This window comes from Galeopterus variegatus, unplaced genomic scaffold, assembly GCF_000696425.1.
Source record: "Galeopterus variegatus unplaced genomic scaffold, G_variegatus-3.0.2 Scaffold1199, whole genome shotgun sequence".
In the NCBI taxonomy this organism is placed as follows: domain Eukaryota; kingdom Metazoa; phylum Chordata; class Mammalia; order Dermoptera; family Cynocephalidae; genus Galeopterus; species Galeopterus variegatus.
The window spans coordinates 25,541-38,557 of NW_007727310.1; the positions used below are offsets into that span (position 1 = coordinate 25,541).

Sequence of the window (13,017 nt, forward strand, 5' to 3'; positions counted from 1 at the left end):
CCCCCCCCCCAGCCCCCCCCCCCCCCCGGTATACCCCCCCCCCCCCCAAATGCATTCAGCTAATCCTCTGAACAGGGCCTTACGTAGCATTGCTGAAACCTATGTATTCATTCCCGGCCATTTTGTTCAGATATTGTAACACCTGGAAGAGAAGAAAAGGCATGGGAGGAGGCACCACTTGACTAAGGACCCCTACTAAACACATCCCAGTCTGACCAGTCTTTCTGAATTACTCAGTCCTTATCAAGAGACTTTCCTCTCTGAGGCCAGCAGATTCCCATGCCTCTGGAAATAAGGCTTCTAGTGGGGTCAGAGCCAGGCACTGAGGCAGCTGGTGAGGACAGCATACCTTGGAGAAAAGCAGCCAGGGGCTGAGTAGCAAGGGAACTTACAAAATCAAACTTCTCTGCTTTGTTACAGTCCATCTGTAAAGAAAGAGAGATGTCAGTATACCTAAGAGAATGACAGAGGGAAGAGTCAGAAGAACCTAGTGGAGTTAGATTTAGACTGGTCTTGCTAACTGGAATGTGTTACATTTTACAATAACTTTTAAACAACTGAGAACTTTTTTTATCCATCTATATATAGTGATCTTAAAAACCAAACCATTTACATTTTATTATCAAGGAATGGGTATACATATAATCTCATTCCACCCATGAGCCTCACCCACTATGAATCTCAACCCCACTTCCATTCTCAATCCAGGCCCTGACTCCCATCTTCATTTTCCTGACTCTAGTCCTGTTTCCAAGCCCCTCCCCATCCCTGATCTCCATCCCTATTCCTTACACACCATGCTGGAGACTTATTCTATCCATCCCTGACTCCCATACCCATCTCCAGGACTGGATGGATTGGATGGGATACAGGTGTCTGTTGTATATATTGTAATATTCAATTATATTGACAACTGAAATGAAGCTAAAGATTTTAGCTGAGAGTCAAGTCCAATAGGGCATACTTAGATGGGAATGGGATGAAGCAGGTCCCAGATACAGGGCTGTGGATAGAGACATCACAGAATGAAAGGAAAGACCTGGACTGGTCTCCTCCCCCAGACTCATTGCTTCCTGCATGTGTCAACTGTAGAGTCAACATCACAGGGACTCTGACACCTGAGGCCCTGGGGGGAGGGTTCCTAACACCACCTTTCCCAGGAGGGGCTGTGATTGGCTCCAGAGTGTTGCTGCCCACACTGCTCCCAGGTTCTTGCTCAAGCCCTGGGAGACCTACAGCTGATGGGCCAGCCTAACACCCTTGCTCAAGGCCAACTCACAGTTCCAGGTGACGTGAATAACTGCCCTGGGTTGGCCATTCACCTCTCCGTCCAAGTGTCCCTTATCCAGAAGTGGCCAATCAGTACTTAATAGTGCTGTCCTCCCTGTCTCTGGCATTTGCCCCTTAGTTCTAGGCAGGGGTCAGGACCTGCTCACTTCTCTACGGGCCAGGAAGGTCTTGGCTCTAGACTCATGGGTGGGAGCAGGGAGTATGGGATGGGGGTGGGAGAGGTGGTGCAGTCTCTTTTACCAACATCTTCAGCATAATACATGGATCCCTGCTTTGCTCTCATGTGCCTTCTGGGGACCCTGAAAGAAATCCAAGCTCCACACTGGACAGCTGAACAGATATGAGGGATACAGGAACAAGGGAGCTTAGAGAATAGTGCCTTTCAGAAGGTTAGGGTGACACTCACCTTGATTAGGGAGCTGACGACAATGGCACCAGCATTGACCATAGGGTTATGGGGAATTCCTGGGGAAATACAAACCACCCAGAGTCTTATCAGACACTGAACAAAGCCTCCTTTACAGCCTGCCCACTCTGTAGGTTATACAAGAATGATTTCTTTGCTGGGGAGTAAGATAATGACTGGGCTAAGCAGGAAGGGCAGAGAAACAAACAAAAAAGTCTGCGGAGGGAGTGGGTGTAAGAAGAAGGGCTATGAGTTTGGTCTGAGATCTCGTGGTGCTCACCTTCCTCATTGAGGGAGAGCTTGTTGTAGCGCAGGCCACTGGGCTCTTTGCCCACAAACTTGTGCACATAGTCAGTGCCTAGGGTGCTTATGGAGATGGCATAGGTGAGGGGCTTCACACAGGACTGCAGGCAAAAGGGGATCTTTGTGTGGCCAACGGAGTGCCTGGAGGCAGACAGGTGCCATGGCAAGGTTGGCCTTTGTTCTGCACCGGTGCCCTGCCTCCCCTTCCTCTCACCCAGCATCTCACCGCTGACCATCCACAGTGCACAGGGATACGCCCCACAAGTCTGGGTTTGACTTGGCCAACTGAGGGATATAGGCCGCCACCTGGGTATGAGTGGGTAGAGAAAAGGGAGACAGATGGATATGGAGAAGGGGAACAGAGCTGAGGTTCAAAATCAAGAGAATCTTTTAGATAAAAGCTAAAATTCTGTCTCCTACAGGGCAAAAGGGTTTCCTCCTGCCTGTTGCTCCCAGAAACACCCAAGCTGTAAGTCTTCGAAGGTCTTTCTGTAGTCCCAATCCTGTAGTGATGGCAGTAAAGCTCAAGGAAAGTGAAGAATTCTCGAGTCAGATTCCCTTTTTGGTTCTTAGGCTCAATTACCTTATAAATCTCTTTGAAGGCTCTATTGAATCTTTGCTAATTGTCTCCATAAAAACCTCAGAGTCCCTCACCTGCTCTAGGAATCATATATAGAAGCCATGTTCCCATTTTTGGAGGTCCTCCTTCTCATCCTCATCTCTCATCCAGTGGATTCCCAGCCCCAGTAAATCTCTGAGAAGCAAGATAGATCTGGCCCAGCACCCTTGCCCCTCCCTTAGTCCCCTGGCTCTCACTTTGCCTCCAGTGAGCTCTTTGGCATTCTCAAAGATGCGATCCACATGTCCCGTGAACTCCTCAAAATCAGGAATGACAAACTTCTTTCGGAACGCCTGGGTCAGGAGCACAATGTTGCTGCTCACACACCTGGATCTCAGACACAATTGGATTAGGGGGCTGGAGAGATGCAGCTGGGACTCACTCTGGAACCATGGAAGTTAGGAATAAAGGTTGGGAGTGGTCATCAGATTTGGGACCAAGAGCTGTGTGATCTTTGGGACATCAGTTTATCTTTCTGGGACTTAGTTTCCTCACCTCTAAAATAAGGGGGTTGTAATGACATAGAAAGATGTCCCATGACATAGTGTCTCGGGATATGAGAAATAAATAAATACCAGAATAATATGTATAGTACATTACCTTTGTACTTTAAAAATCCTAAATCATAGGGCTGGCCTGTGGCTTACTCGGGAGAGTGTGGTGCTGATAACACCAAGGCCATAGGCTCAGATCCCTATATGGGGATGGCTGGTTGGCTCACTTGGGAGAGCGTGGTACTGACAACACCAAGTCAAGGGTTAAGATCCCCTTACCAGTCATCTTTAATAAATAAATAAATAAATAAAATTCTAAATCACATATTTACATATATTCACACATGTATGTAAATACATAGGACATTATCTATAAAATACCCACTAATCTGTTAACAATGTTTACTTCTGGGAAAAGAGAACTGGGGCTGATGGGTAGAGAGCAAAAGGAGAGCATGTATTCCTATATTGTTCAAACTTTTATAATGAGTATTTGATGTATAACTTGTGTAATAAATAGTAAAATAAAATGAGGGGTTGAACTCTACAGTCCCCAAGATTCCTTCCTGCTCTCATAGTCTATTTCCACAGAACAGTTTTTTTTTTTTTTTTGTCCTCTTTTGTGACCGGTAAGGGGATTGCAACCCTTGGCCTGGTGTCGCCCGCACCGCGCTCAGCCAGCGAGTGCACCGGCCATCCCTATATAGGATCCGAACCCGCAGCAGGAGCGCTGCTGCACTCCCAGTGCCGCACTCTCCCGAGTGAGCCATGGGATCGGCCCCACAGAACAGTTTTGAGAGCAGTGCCCTTGTTTCTGGAGCTCTCACTTTCGGAAGAGATTTCGGTCCAAGAGGCCACCACTGCTGGACTCTTGAACCATGTGGCGCATCTGACTCATACAGTCCCGGAGTCGGGGATCTGATGTCTGCAGTCCAGTGGCCTTCAGTGCCTTTAGGGGAAAAAAAGAGGACTGGTAAATTCAGCTACAAGGACAGTAATCTAATCCTAATAATCTTTCTGAATGGATACCCAATTAGCTCAACCCTAACTACTACAATATATGAACATAAAGGTTTGGAAACTGAGAAAGGAGGAAATGGAGATGCCTTGAAGGCTAACAAGGGTTTTCTGCCCTTTTTCATGAGTCAGAGGGTTTAATCTTCCGACCCTAGGACAGGGATGGGATTGTCTTGTTACCCTAGGCATCTGCTGTCATCTGTCTTATTCTCCATCCTCATGTAGCAACCCGTTAGCTGCCTTGCACTTGTCCTACCCTCCTTTTCCCAGTTTCCAGAGATCCTAAGAGATGAGGGATCTGAACAGGTAAAGTGCAACTTACTGTAGTGAACTTGTGGATAGGGATTCGTTCCTGTCCCTCAGCAATTGTGTAGAAGAGCAAATCACCCAGACGGGACAGCATGCCACTTTCTGACGAATCACTGTTTGGAGGCAGAGACAGGGGAGGAGAGAAGAAGCCTGAGAACTGCTCCCTGTTCTTCCTCTTGGAACATGGGTTTATAAGTAGGTCAGTGTCCTCATTCTATGCCTCCTTCCTGAACCATCTGATCTATCCCTATAATTCTCACTTTCACATCTGTCCTGAGATGTTGTAAATATTATTCTCCAGCTTTCTTTTACTTCTGACTATCAGACCTTTATTTCTAGCTGTCTTCTAGACATTTTTACTTCTAGATAGCCTACAGGCACTGAAAACTCAGCATTTCCAAATCTGAGTCATCTCGCATCCCTCCCTCTTCTCCTCCTCTTGTGTTCTCCATCTGGGTTAATAGCATTATCAACCTGGGTGCCAATTTGGATATGATAAATCGTTTTGATAGTTCCCACACCTTAAGTCCATGTTCAGTTAGTCACCAACACTGGATAAATCTACCTTCATAATGTCTCTCAAGTCCACCCTCTCTTCTCCTTTTCCCCTGTGCCAGCATGGTGTAGTAGAAAAAAACAGCTTGCCACTTACTAGCTGTGATCTTGGGCAGGTCACTTAATATTGCTGTACCTGCTTCCTTATCTGTAAAATAAGGGTAGTAATGTCTAGTTCACATGGGTGATGTAGGGCTTAATTAATATTCCGTGAAAACTGTTTGACACTAAGTAGATGCTCTGTAAATTGTGCTTCTTTATCACCGCTCCTTATTGTCTGTTACCTAATTGCCACTATACTCTTGACTTTCAATCAATCTTCCACAATGTGCCAATTATCTTTCTAAAACTCCAGTGTAATTTCAAAAACCTTTAATAGCTCAGCAGTGCCTACAGAATAAGTTCTTATTTCTTGGTATGGCATTCAAGACTCTTTAAACTGTGCCAACTTTTCTTTCCTCTTCCCCACCAATACCCTCACACTCCAGTTATGAGAGATAACAGATGGCTCCCTGAGTGGGTCAGGCACTGTGAGGCTTCCTGGCCTTTGTTTATGCTGTAACTTCTGTATGGAATGACCTTCTTCACTTAGCACAGTCATGATCATCCTTCAAGGTCTAGATCAAATGTCACTAACTCTGTAAAGACTTCCCCAAACCTCCAAATTTTGCTTATGCTGCTGTATGACACAACATACCATCTTACTGTCAGAGGAATCTCCCTCACTCCACTGTTAGGTCTTTGTGTTTTATACATCTTTGTCTTCCTAGTGTTGAGCAAAGTCCCTAGCACACGGTGGGTCGTCAATAAGAATTGCCAAGTTGCACTGCTAGGAAAGTCCCTGTGCCTCAAAGTATCTCTCTCACTGGCTTATAGCACCTAAAATTCCAGGTACTGAAGACTTCTCGGTCTTCAGGAGTTTTCCTATTAGTATGTTAACAGATTTAGAGGAATTATTTTATCAGATCATTTCCAAATATGACAGCTCGCTGAGACTAAGACCATTCAAAACCCTTTGAGAACAATTTGACATCCAGGAATTTGCCTGCAGGCTTACTTATACACCTACAAAGTAACATATTCACCATTATTCATTGCATTGTTAGTAACATTGGAAACAACCTAAATGTGCATCAGAAGGGAATTGGTAAGGGAAATTATGGTATATTCATATAATGGAATATTATGCAGTGTAAAAAAAGAAATTAGGGAGTGCTTTGAGTATCGATATGGAATTATCTCCAAGATGTAATATTAACTAAAGCACATTGTAGAACAGTTTAAAAGGGAAAAAATACATATGTTTGCTTATTCTGGCACAAAATATTTCTGGAAGGACATATAAAAAATGATTCATCTCCTAAAGAGGTGGGCAAAAGGGGTGGAAGGGATACTTTTCACTATATATCATTTGCATTTTATTTATTTATTTATTTATTTATTTATTTATTTAAAAGATGACCAGTAAGGGGATCTTAACCCTTGACTTGGTGTTGTCAGCACCACGCTCTCCCAAGTGAGCTGACTGGCCATCCCTATATAGGGATCCGAACCTGTGGCCTTGGTGTTATCAGCACCATACTCTCCCAAGTGAGCCACGGGCCGGCCCTCATTTGCATATTCTGAATTTTGAACCATATGAATATATGATCTATTGAAATAATGCATTAAAAAATAAAAAGACTCTCAAGAAGCTTGGCATAGAGAGCTGGTGGGTAAGCTCAGTTAGTTAGAGCACAATGTTGCAACAACAAGGTCAAGGGTTCAGATCCCCTTACTGGCCAGCCGCCAAAAAAAAAAAAAAGAAGCTTGGCATAGGCTAGATATGTGTATATTTGGGGCCAAGAAGAATACCAAAAGATGGGGGAGTTTCCTGTTTCTGGGGAAAATCTAATTGTCACATTGAAGCTAGAGCTTATAGAGAAGAGAGGGGGGAAAAGCTATCTGAGGTATAACTCAAGAAGGAAAGTACACAGGAACACTTTGAAGGCAGGTCTCTGTGCCTGGAAGCTGATGGAAGACAGGAAATGAGGCCACACCATGGAATGTATCACAGGTCTTAAATAAAAAAAAGCATACCCCTTGTTCCCGGAAACTGGAGGGAAGGAATAATGAGAAATATTGCTTAATGGGTACAGAGTTTATGTTCAGGATGAAAGAAAAGTTTTGGAGATAAAGGTGGTGGTCACACAGCACTGTGAATGTAATTAATTCCACTCAATTGTATGTTTAAAAATACTTAAAATGCAAACCTTATGGTATATATATATTTTATTTATTTATTTATTTATTTATTAAAAGATGACCGGTAAGGGGATCTTAACCCTTGACTTGGTGTTGTCAGCACCACGCTCAGCCAGTGAGCGAACCGGCCATCCCTATGTGGGATCCGAACCCGGGGCCTTGGTGTTATCAGCACCGCACTCTCCCGAGTGAGCCACGGGCTGGCCCTGGTATATATATATTTTACCACAATTAAAAAAAAATGACATACCCTTTGACTCAGATATGAATTGATCACCAATACAATGTTGAGGGAAAAAAAGCAAGGTGCAAAACAATGTGTATAGTATGATATCGTTTGTATAAAAAAGTAAAATAATATCAACATGTATTATATGCATAAAATATCTCTAGAAGGCTATACAAGATACCAATAACATCACATGTCTCTGGGGAGTAAAATTTCCTAGAAATTTACTCTAAGAAATAATTGAACAAGTGCACAAAAGAGTATATAGTAACCAAATTGAAGACTCGTTAAATAAATTATGATACCTCATATAATGGAATCTTTAAAATGGCAAAATGGCAGCTACTAAAAATGACAATGTTATACACATACATATATTCAGTGATATTAAAAGATGTTCATAAATGGAAAAGATAGGTTACCAAAGAATATAAATATTGTGATCCTATTTTTAAAAATTATGTGTATATACATACATACACATAGGATATATATGGATATATCACAATATTAATTGGTTATCCCTAATATTGGGATCTTTTGTTTCTTTTTGATACTCTATCTTTTCTTTTAAAATCAGAAAAACAAAAAATAAAATAAAATCAGAAATACAATAAAGCTAAATATTTAACAAACAAAACCCCAAATAACAGATCATTTTCTCTTTGCTGACTCCCTCCCCCAACCACTGGAACCCCTTCCTTCATGGCATCATGTTCCCAGAACCCATCACTTTCCACTGTTCTCAATTCTTCTGCCCAGGGAGCATCAGTCTAAGGCCATTACCAAGAGGTTCCCCTGTAGCTCAGGCAGCCACAGGCAAGAGAATCAAGGTCCTCTACAAAAACTTCCATCACCCGACTCCACTGGACAGGAGTTATGTGTGTGCGGGGGGAACCTGGAAGGGATACCTCTAGCTCCCTACCCCACAGAAGGTGGAAGGGTGAAGGTTAAGCCTTTGCTCTATCCCACCACCATTTCTCCCATGGTGATTATTTGGAAGGAAGTTGAAGTGGAGACTGGGAGGGAGAGGGCTTATTCTTTAAATGTTCCTTGTCTCTTTGAGAAGAGGCTGATAGAAAAGTACTGCATAATGATGATTATTAATAATAAATAATACCTATTGGCCTGTTAGCCCTCAGGACAGGAACTCCAGTGGTGGTAAGGTACTCCTGTGTCAGTATGGATACTTTAATTATGGTGTGCATATGTTTCTGAATGTCATCAGGTAGATGTCAGTGATAGGGCAGATGGCCCATTTCCTGTTCCTACTGTAACAGGCAGGGGCTACCTGGACAATGTCTATGCTGGCCCTCTGGGGAGGGCGAGATTTCCTTCTCAGCGCTGTCTGCTTCTGGGAGAAAAATGGTGCTCAGCCACCAAGGGTTCCAGGGCGGGAGGGGAGGGGGGGCGTTCCACCTCCCGGGCGGAGGAAGCGCGCAAGGCAAGGGAAAAGAATCCTTTAAATCAGGATGCCTATGCAACACAAATAAGGGCTGACTGGCTCCGGTTTGGCGTCTTATGATTTTTTCCACCATTATAAATATTCTCCCCATTCAGCAGTCAATTTGGAAAACCATCCTTATTCTACAGATTTGGGAGCCCTACTACTCACACACCCAACACATATGCATGTACCTGCGCACTAATTATACACGCATTACACATTATCCGCCGAGGACACGCAGAAACACAGATACACCGCACAGACCTAAGCACACTTGAGGCAGGAGCCTGTTCCATACCCACGCAGCCCCTACGATACATTCGAGGACCGGGGAGGACAGGGAGGCTGAGGATGGGCCGGCGTGCACACGGCTCTGAACTCAGACAAGTGCACCAAGCAATACTCTGCGTCCATCTGCGTTTCCAGTTAAGTACGCACCTTGGACAGGCACCATCCAGAGGACGCACCTGCCCAAACGCCCTCCCCGGCGGACGACACGTTACCGCCAGAGTGCGGCGAGCCCAATGCCCAAAATCTAAAGGAAAAGGCATCGCAGGCTAGTAGGCGAGGAGACGAGAGGGGAGAGGAGATGTGCACCCTGGGAAGGGGATTCGGGAGCCAGCGAGAACGACAGTGGGAGTGGGAGCAAGCCTATCCCCTCCCCCTGTCCCGCGAGCCTTACTGATCCTGGTGCTGCGGCTGGTGACTGTGAGGCTTCTCCCTGTCCTGCGCCGCGGCCTCACTGAGGTGGTGACGGACGCCCCCGCCAAGGAGGGGGCTCCGGCTTAGGTGACCCCAGCCTCCCCTTCTGCCGGCCCCGCTCAACGCATTCTGCAAAGCCTTCATGGAGCGCATGCCCCCAACGCGCCGCCGGCTCTGCCCGAGCGCCCGACGTCTGAGCCGTGGTTGGGAGGGAGCGGCAGAGGAGTCGCGGGCGAGACACGGTGCGGGGCCGCTACGTGAGGGAATGCGGAGTCTGGGAGTTGGAGAAAAGGTGGGTGTGGTTGGAGCAGGAGGAGGGTCCCGTCCCTTCAAAGCTCGCGGCAGGGCTAAGTGAACTCATTCACCCTAGACGAGGGATGGGTGACGTGTGTTCGGGGACTCTCGGAGAGGGCCTAGTGGGTGGAGGGTAGTGGGCGGTGCCTAGAGTCAGAATAAACAATCCTCAAGCCCAATCACTGAGGAAAGGGTGAGGATACCCAATGAGAGCAAGGGGAATGGGCTACCCGCAAAAGCTTGCGGATTCTTCCGCGCGCCGGCGCCTGCGGCGGACGGTGCGTGCAAAACCCGAGGGCGGGAAAGTCGAAGGTGAGCGGCTGCGAAGCCGGGGGTCCGGGAGCGGTGTAATTCTCAGAGAGGAGAGCGCTGCCTCGAGAGAGAAGTATAAGAGGGAGCCTTGGTCAGGAGGCTACTTACTTACCTTCGACATTCGAAGACCAAATATGGGCCCCAGTAAGCCGCCGCAATCTAGTCACCGACGTGCGGTGGTGGTGAGTGAAGAGCCGGGTGGCCGCAAAATACTCCGACTAGAAACAGCTCCCGAACACTTTAGTGAGGCAGGGGGCGGCGAGATGGTTGCCCTGGTGTTTGTAGGACGCCTGGGTTCTAGTTTTGGTAGCTGTTAAGTTCAGACGTCAAAGTAAAGCGGCGCACACGAAAACATTTTATAAACTGTTAAATGCTCCCCAGATTTTAGTGATTTTAATTGCTTGCCCTTGTTTTCCTCACTGGCAGAAGTGAGGTGACGTACAAAAATATTTTTGAAAGCTAAGAACATTCAGGAATTCTGTCATATGCAAGTAGGAGAACTTTCACCTTGTGTCTCCACAGCATCTAACACAGCATCTGTATTTAGTGGGAACTTGTGTAAGTAATAGCTATTATTGAGTTCCTCTGGTGTGTCAATCACTTAGATAGTTTTATCCGAGACCTAAGAAGCAGTTATGGGTTTCATTTTGAACATGGGGAAACTAAGAAATTAGAACTTGTTGCATAAGGTAACTCAGCTAGTAAGTACCAGAGCCAGAAATTAGAGCCAATTTTCTTTGACTGCGAGGCTGTCTCTCCATCATGCAGCCCTTCCCCAAGATTATCTATTGAATAGAATGATACCAGGAGAAATGACCCCTTCCTTAAAGGAGCTATTTTTCGTCGAAGCATTGTGATACAGTACTGGGAGTTGCCTCTTGAGGCAGCTCTGTCTCAAAAATATCACTTACTTTTCTTTTCATTTAAAAAAAATTTTTTTTTTTATTTAAAAAGATGACCGGTAAGGGGATCCCAACCCCTGACTCGGTGTCGTCAGCACCATGCTCACCTAAGTGAGCCAACCGGCCATCCCTATACAGGGATTCGAACCGTGGGCCTGGCGCCATCAGCACCACACTCTCCCAAGTGAGCCACGGGACAGTCCTTTTTCTTTTCATTTTTGAATGAAAATGAGCATCAAGGGTAACCGTGGGAAAATAAGTATCAAAACCATACGTGTTCTGTGGAAAGGCCGTTCTCCTTTGCCTTTGTTAGGATTGGAGGGTTTATTTGTTTGAAACCAGATGGAATGACCTTTCTTTTGTTTCTGTTTGTTTTTCCTTGCTGTAGTCATTCCCTGTCTGCCCTATCTGTTTTGTTGGTCGGACTCCCTCCAATTCAGGGACTCCGGCTTGCTGCCTCATGCTTGGCTTTGCTCAAGAGGCAAAGGGTCTTAATACTTAGTATAAACTCAATCCACATTAGTTTTTCCATGTGTAACAAGCTAATCTTATCCTTGTTTCATAGGAATGTTATTATTTCTCTGAAGCTTTTTGATCTGTTCAAGAGAAAAATACCACACGTTAGGGAATTTCTAAACATTACCCAGAAGTTATTTGCTTCCTTTATGTTCTATCCCTACTGTTTAAAAATTAACTTTAATTATAATCAATAATGAGTTTCTCACTCTCTTTTTCCCTGTCCTCTTCTGCCAATAGGAACTGGTTGGAAGTAAAGAAAATCTGCCTGTAGAAATGGAGGTTCTTTGCATAGAGAACAAGCCTCAGCTACACTTTGACCTTTGGACTGATTTCTGTCTCCAATACAATATTGCTGCCTTTGCATGAGGATGGAGCATGAACTTGTGACTTGGGAGGCCCATAGTACTGTGTAAAGTATATGATAATCAAGAACAAGTTTGTCATCCCAGGTGGCTAAAGCATGGCAGGGATAAGTCCTATTTTGTTGTTTCTCATTTGAAAAGGACCCATCTAGTTAAATACATGCTAACGTATTAGCCAACTGTAACTAGGGTAGCTAGAAATAAGGGTTTTCTTAAGTAAAAGAAAATTCTTCTGTGTATCTCTAATAGTGGGTTTTTAGGTCAGTCCATGGCTGTGCCAGAATTTTGTGTTTGTGAGCAAGGATTGTTCTTAATGATTTGAACACTTAAATAAGGAAAGCTAAATCCTTTGTGGTATAAAATTGGAAACTGATGTTTGTGTTTGGAGACTATTTATTTCTTATGATTTAGAAGCTCTCATTCGTTTTGCTCTTTAGACTGTAGCTGGGATGTTAATTAGTTCAAGTGAAAGATTATTTCACTTTTTTTTCATTAATTTTTGCTAATGGTACTGTTGTTACAAACTCCTTCCTGTCTTATTTTCTCCATTTGTAAATGATAAGCTTATATTTTAGTGGGTAAAATGTTAAGTATGGGAGCTCTGACATATCAGCTTCTATTAATTCAGTGTGTGCCAGGCTTAGTGCTGGGGGATCCAGAAATTAAAAAAAAAAATAGGGGCTGGCCAGTTAGCTCAGTTGGTTAAAGCGTGGTGCTGATAACACCAAGGTCCAGGATTCAATCCCTGTACTGGCCAGCTGCCAATAAAGGACAATAAAAAACAAACTTTATAGGACCGAAAAAAATATAAATATGAGCATGTTAAAAAAAACCCACCAATATATCATCACACTGGTTTATTTACAACGCCTAATACACAGTTTCTCCTTTTGGCTGAATAATCTCTCCTGTAATCTGGTTCCTCTAATGGCCACTGAAATAGATTATAGCAAGTCTGAATCATTAAAATATGCTAAGAGAAAGTAGATTTTATCAGAATTCTTCAGGTATAT

The 13,017-nt window shown here is 44.5% G+C and overlaps 2 protein-coding genes and 1 non-coding gene across 3 annotated transcripts in view; 2 read left to right on the plus strand and 1 right to left on the minus strand.

Moving 5' to 3' along the window:
* The window catches only part of SPRYD4 (SPRY domain containing 4), a 28,904-nt gene extending 16,527 nt beyond the window's left edge, over nt 1-12,377 (plus strand). The window contains exon 3 of the transcript XR_550675.1: nt 11,880-12,377. The gene's annotated coding sequence lies outside the window, so the exon portion shown is untranslated. The remainder of the gene's footprint in view (nt 1-11,879) is intronic.
* LOC103592688 (glutaminase liver isoform, mitochondrial-like) lies at nt 80-9,957 on the minus strand. The gene is made up of 9 exons (XM_008575503.1): nt 9,596-9,957; nt 4,452-4,551; nt 3,940-4,061; nt 2,816-2,945; nt 2,226-2,305; nt 1,977-2,140; nt 1,697-1,755; nt 393-425; nt 80-142 (listed from the first exon to the last, which is right to left on the minus strand). Exons 1-9 carry the CDS (start codon nt 9,766-9,768, stop codon nt 80-82), a joined length of 924 nt encoding a protein of 307 aa, XP_008573725.1. The 5' UTR covers nt 9,769-9,957.
* Nucleotides 12,378-12,687: 310 nt separating the features above from the next.
* TRNAI-GAU lies at nt 12,688-12,761 on the plus strand. Its single transcript has one exon. It is a non-coding gene; the product is annotated as a tRNA-Ile (tRNA).
* The last annotated feature ends 256 nt before the right edge of the window (nt 12,762-13,017 follow it).

Coding starts and splice junctions, on each gene's coding strand:
- LOC103592688 (XM_008575503.1), bottom strand. CDS start 9,768: ATGCGCTCCATGAAGGCTTTGCAGAATGCGTTGAGCGGGGCCGGCAGA. Junction 2,946..3,939: donor GACCGAAATCTCTTCCGAAA/GTGAGAGCTCCA, acceptor TCTGAGATCCAG/GTGTGTGAGCAGCAACATTG. Junction 2,141..2,225: donor TGCACTGTGGATGGTCAGCG/GTGAGATGCTGG, acceptor GTCTGCCTCCAG/GCACTCCGTTGGCCACACAA.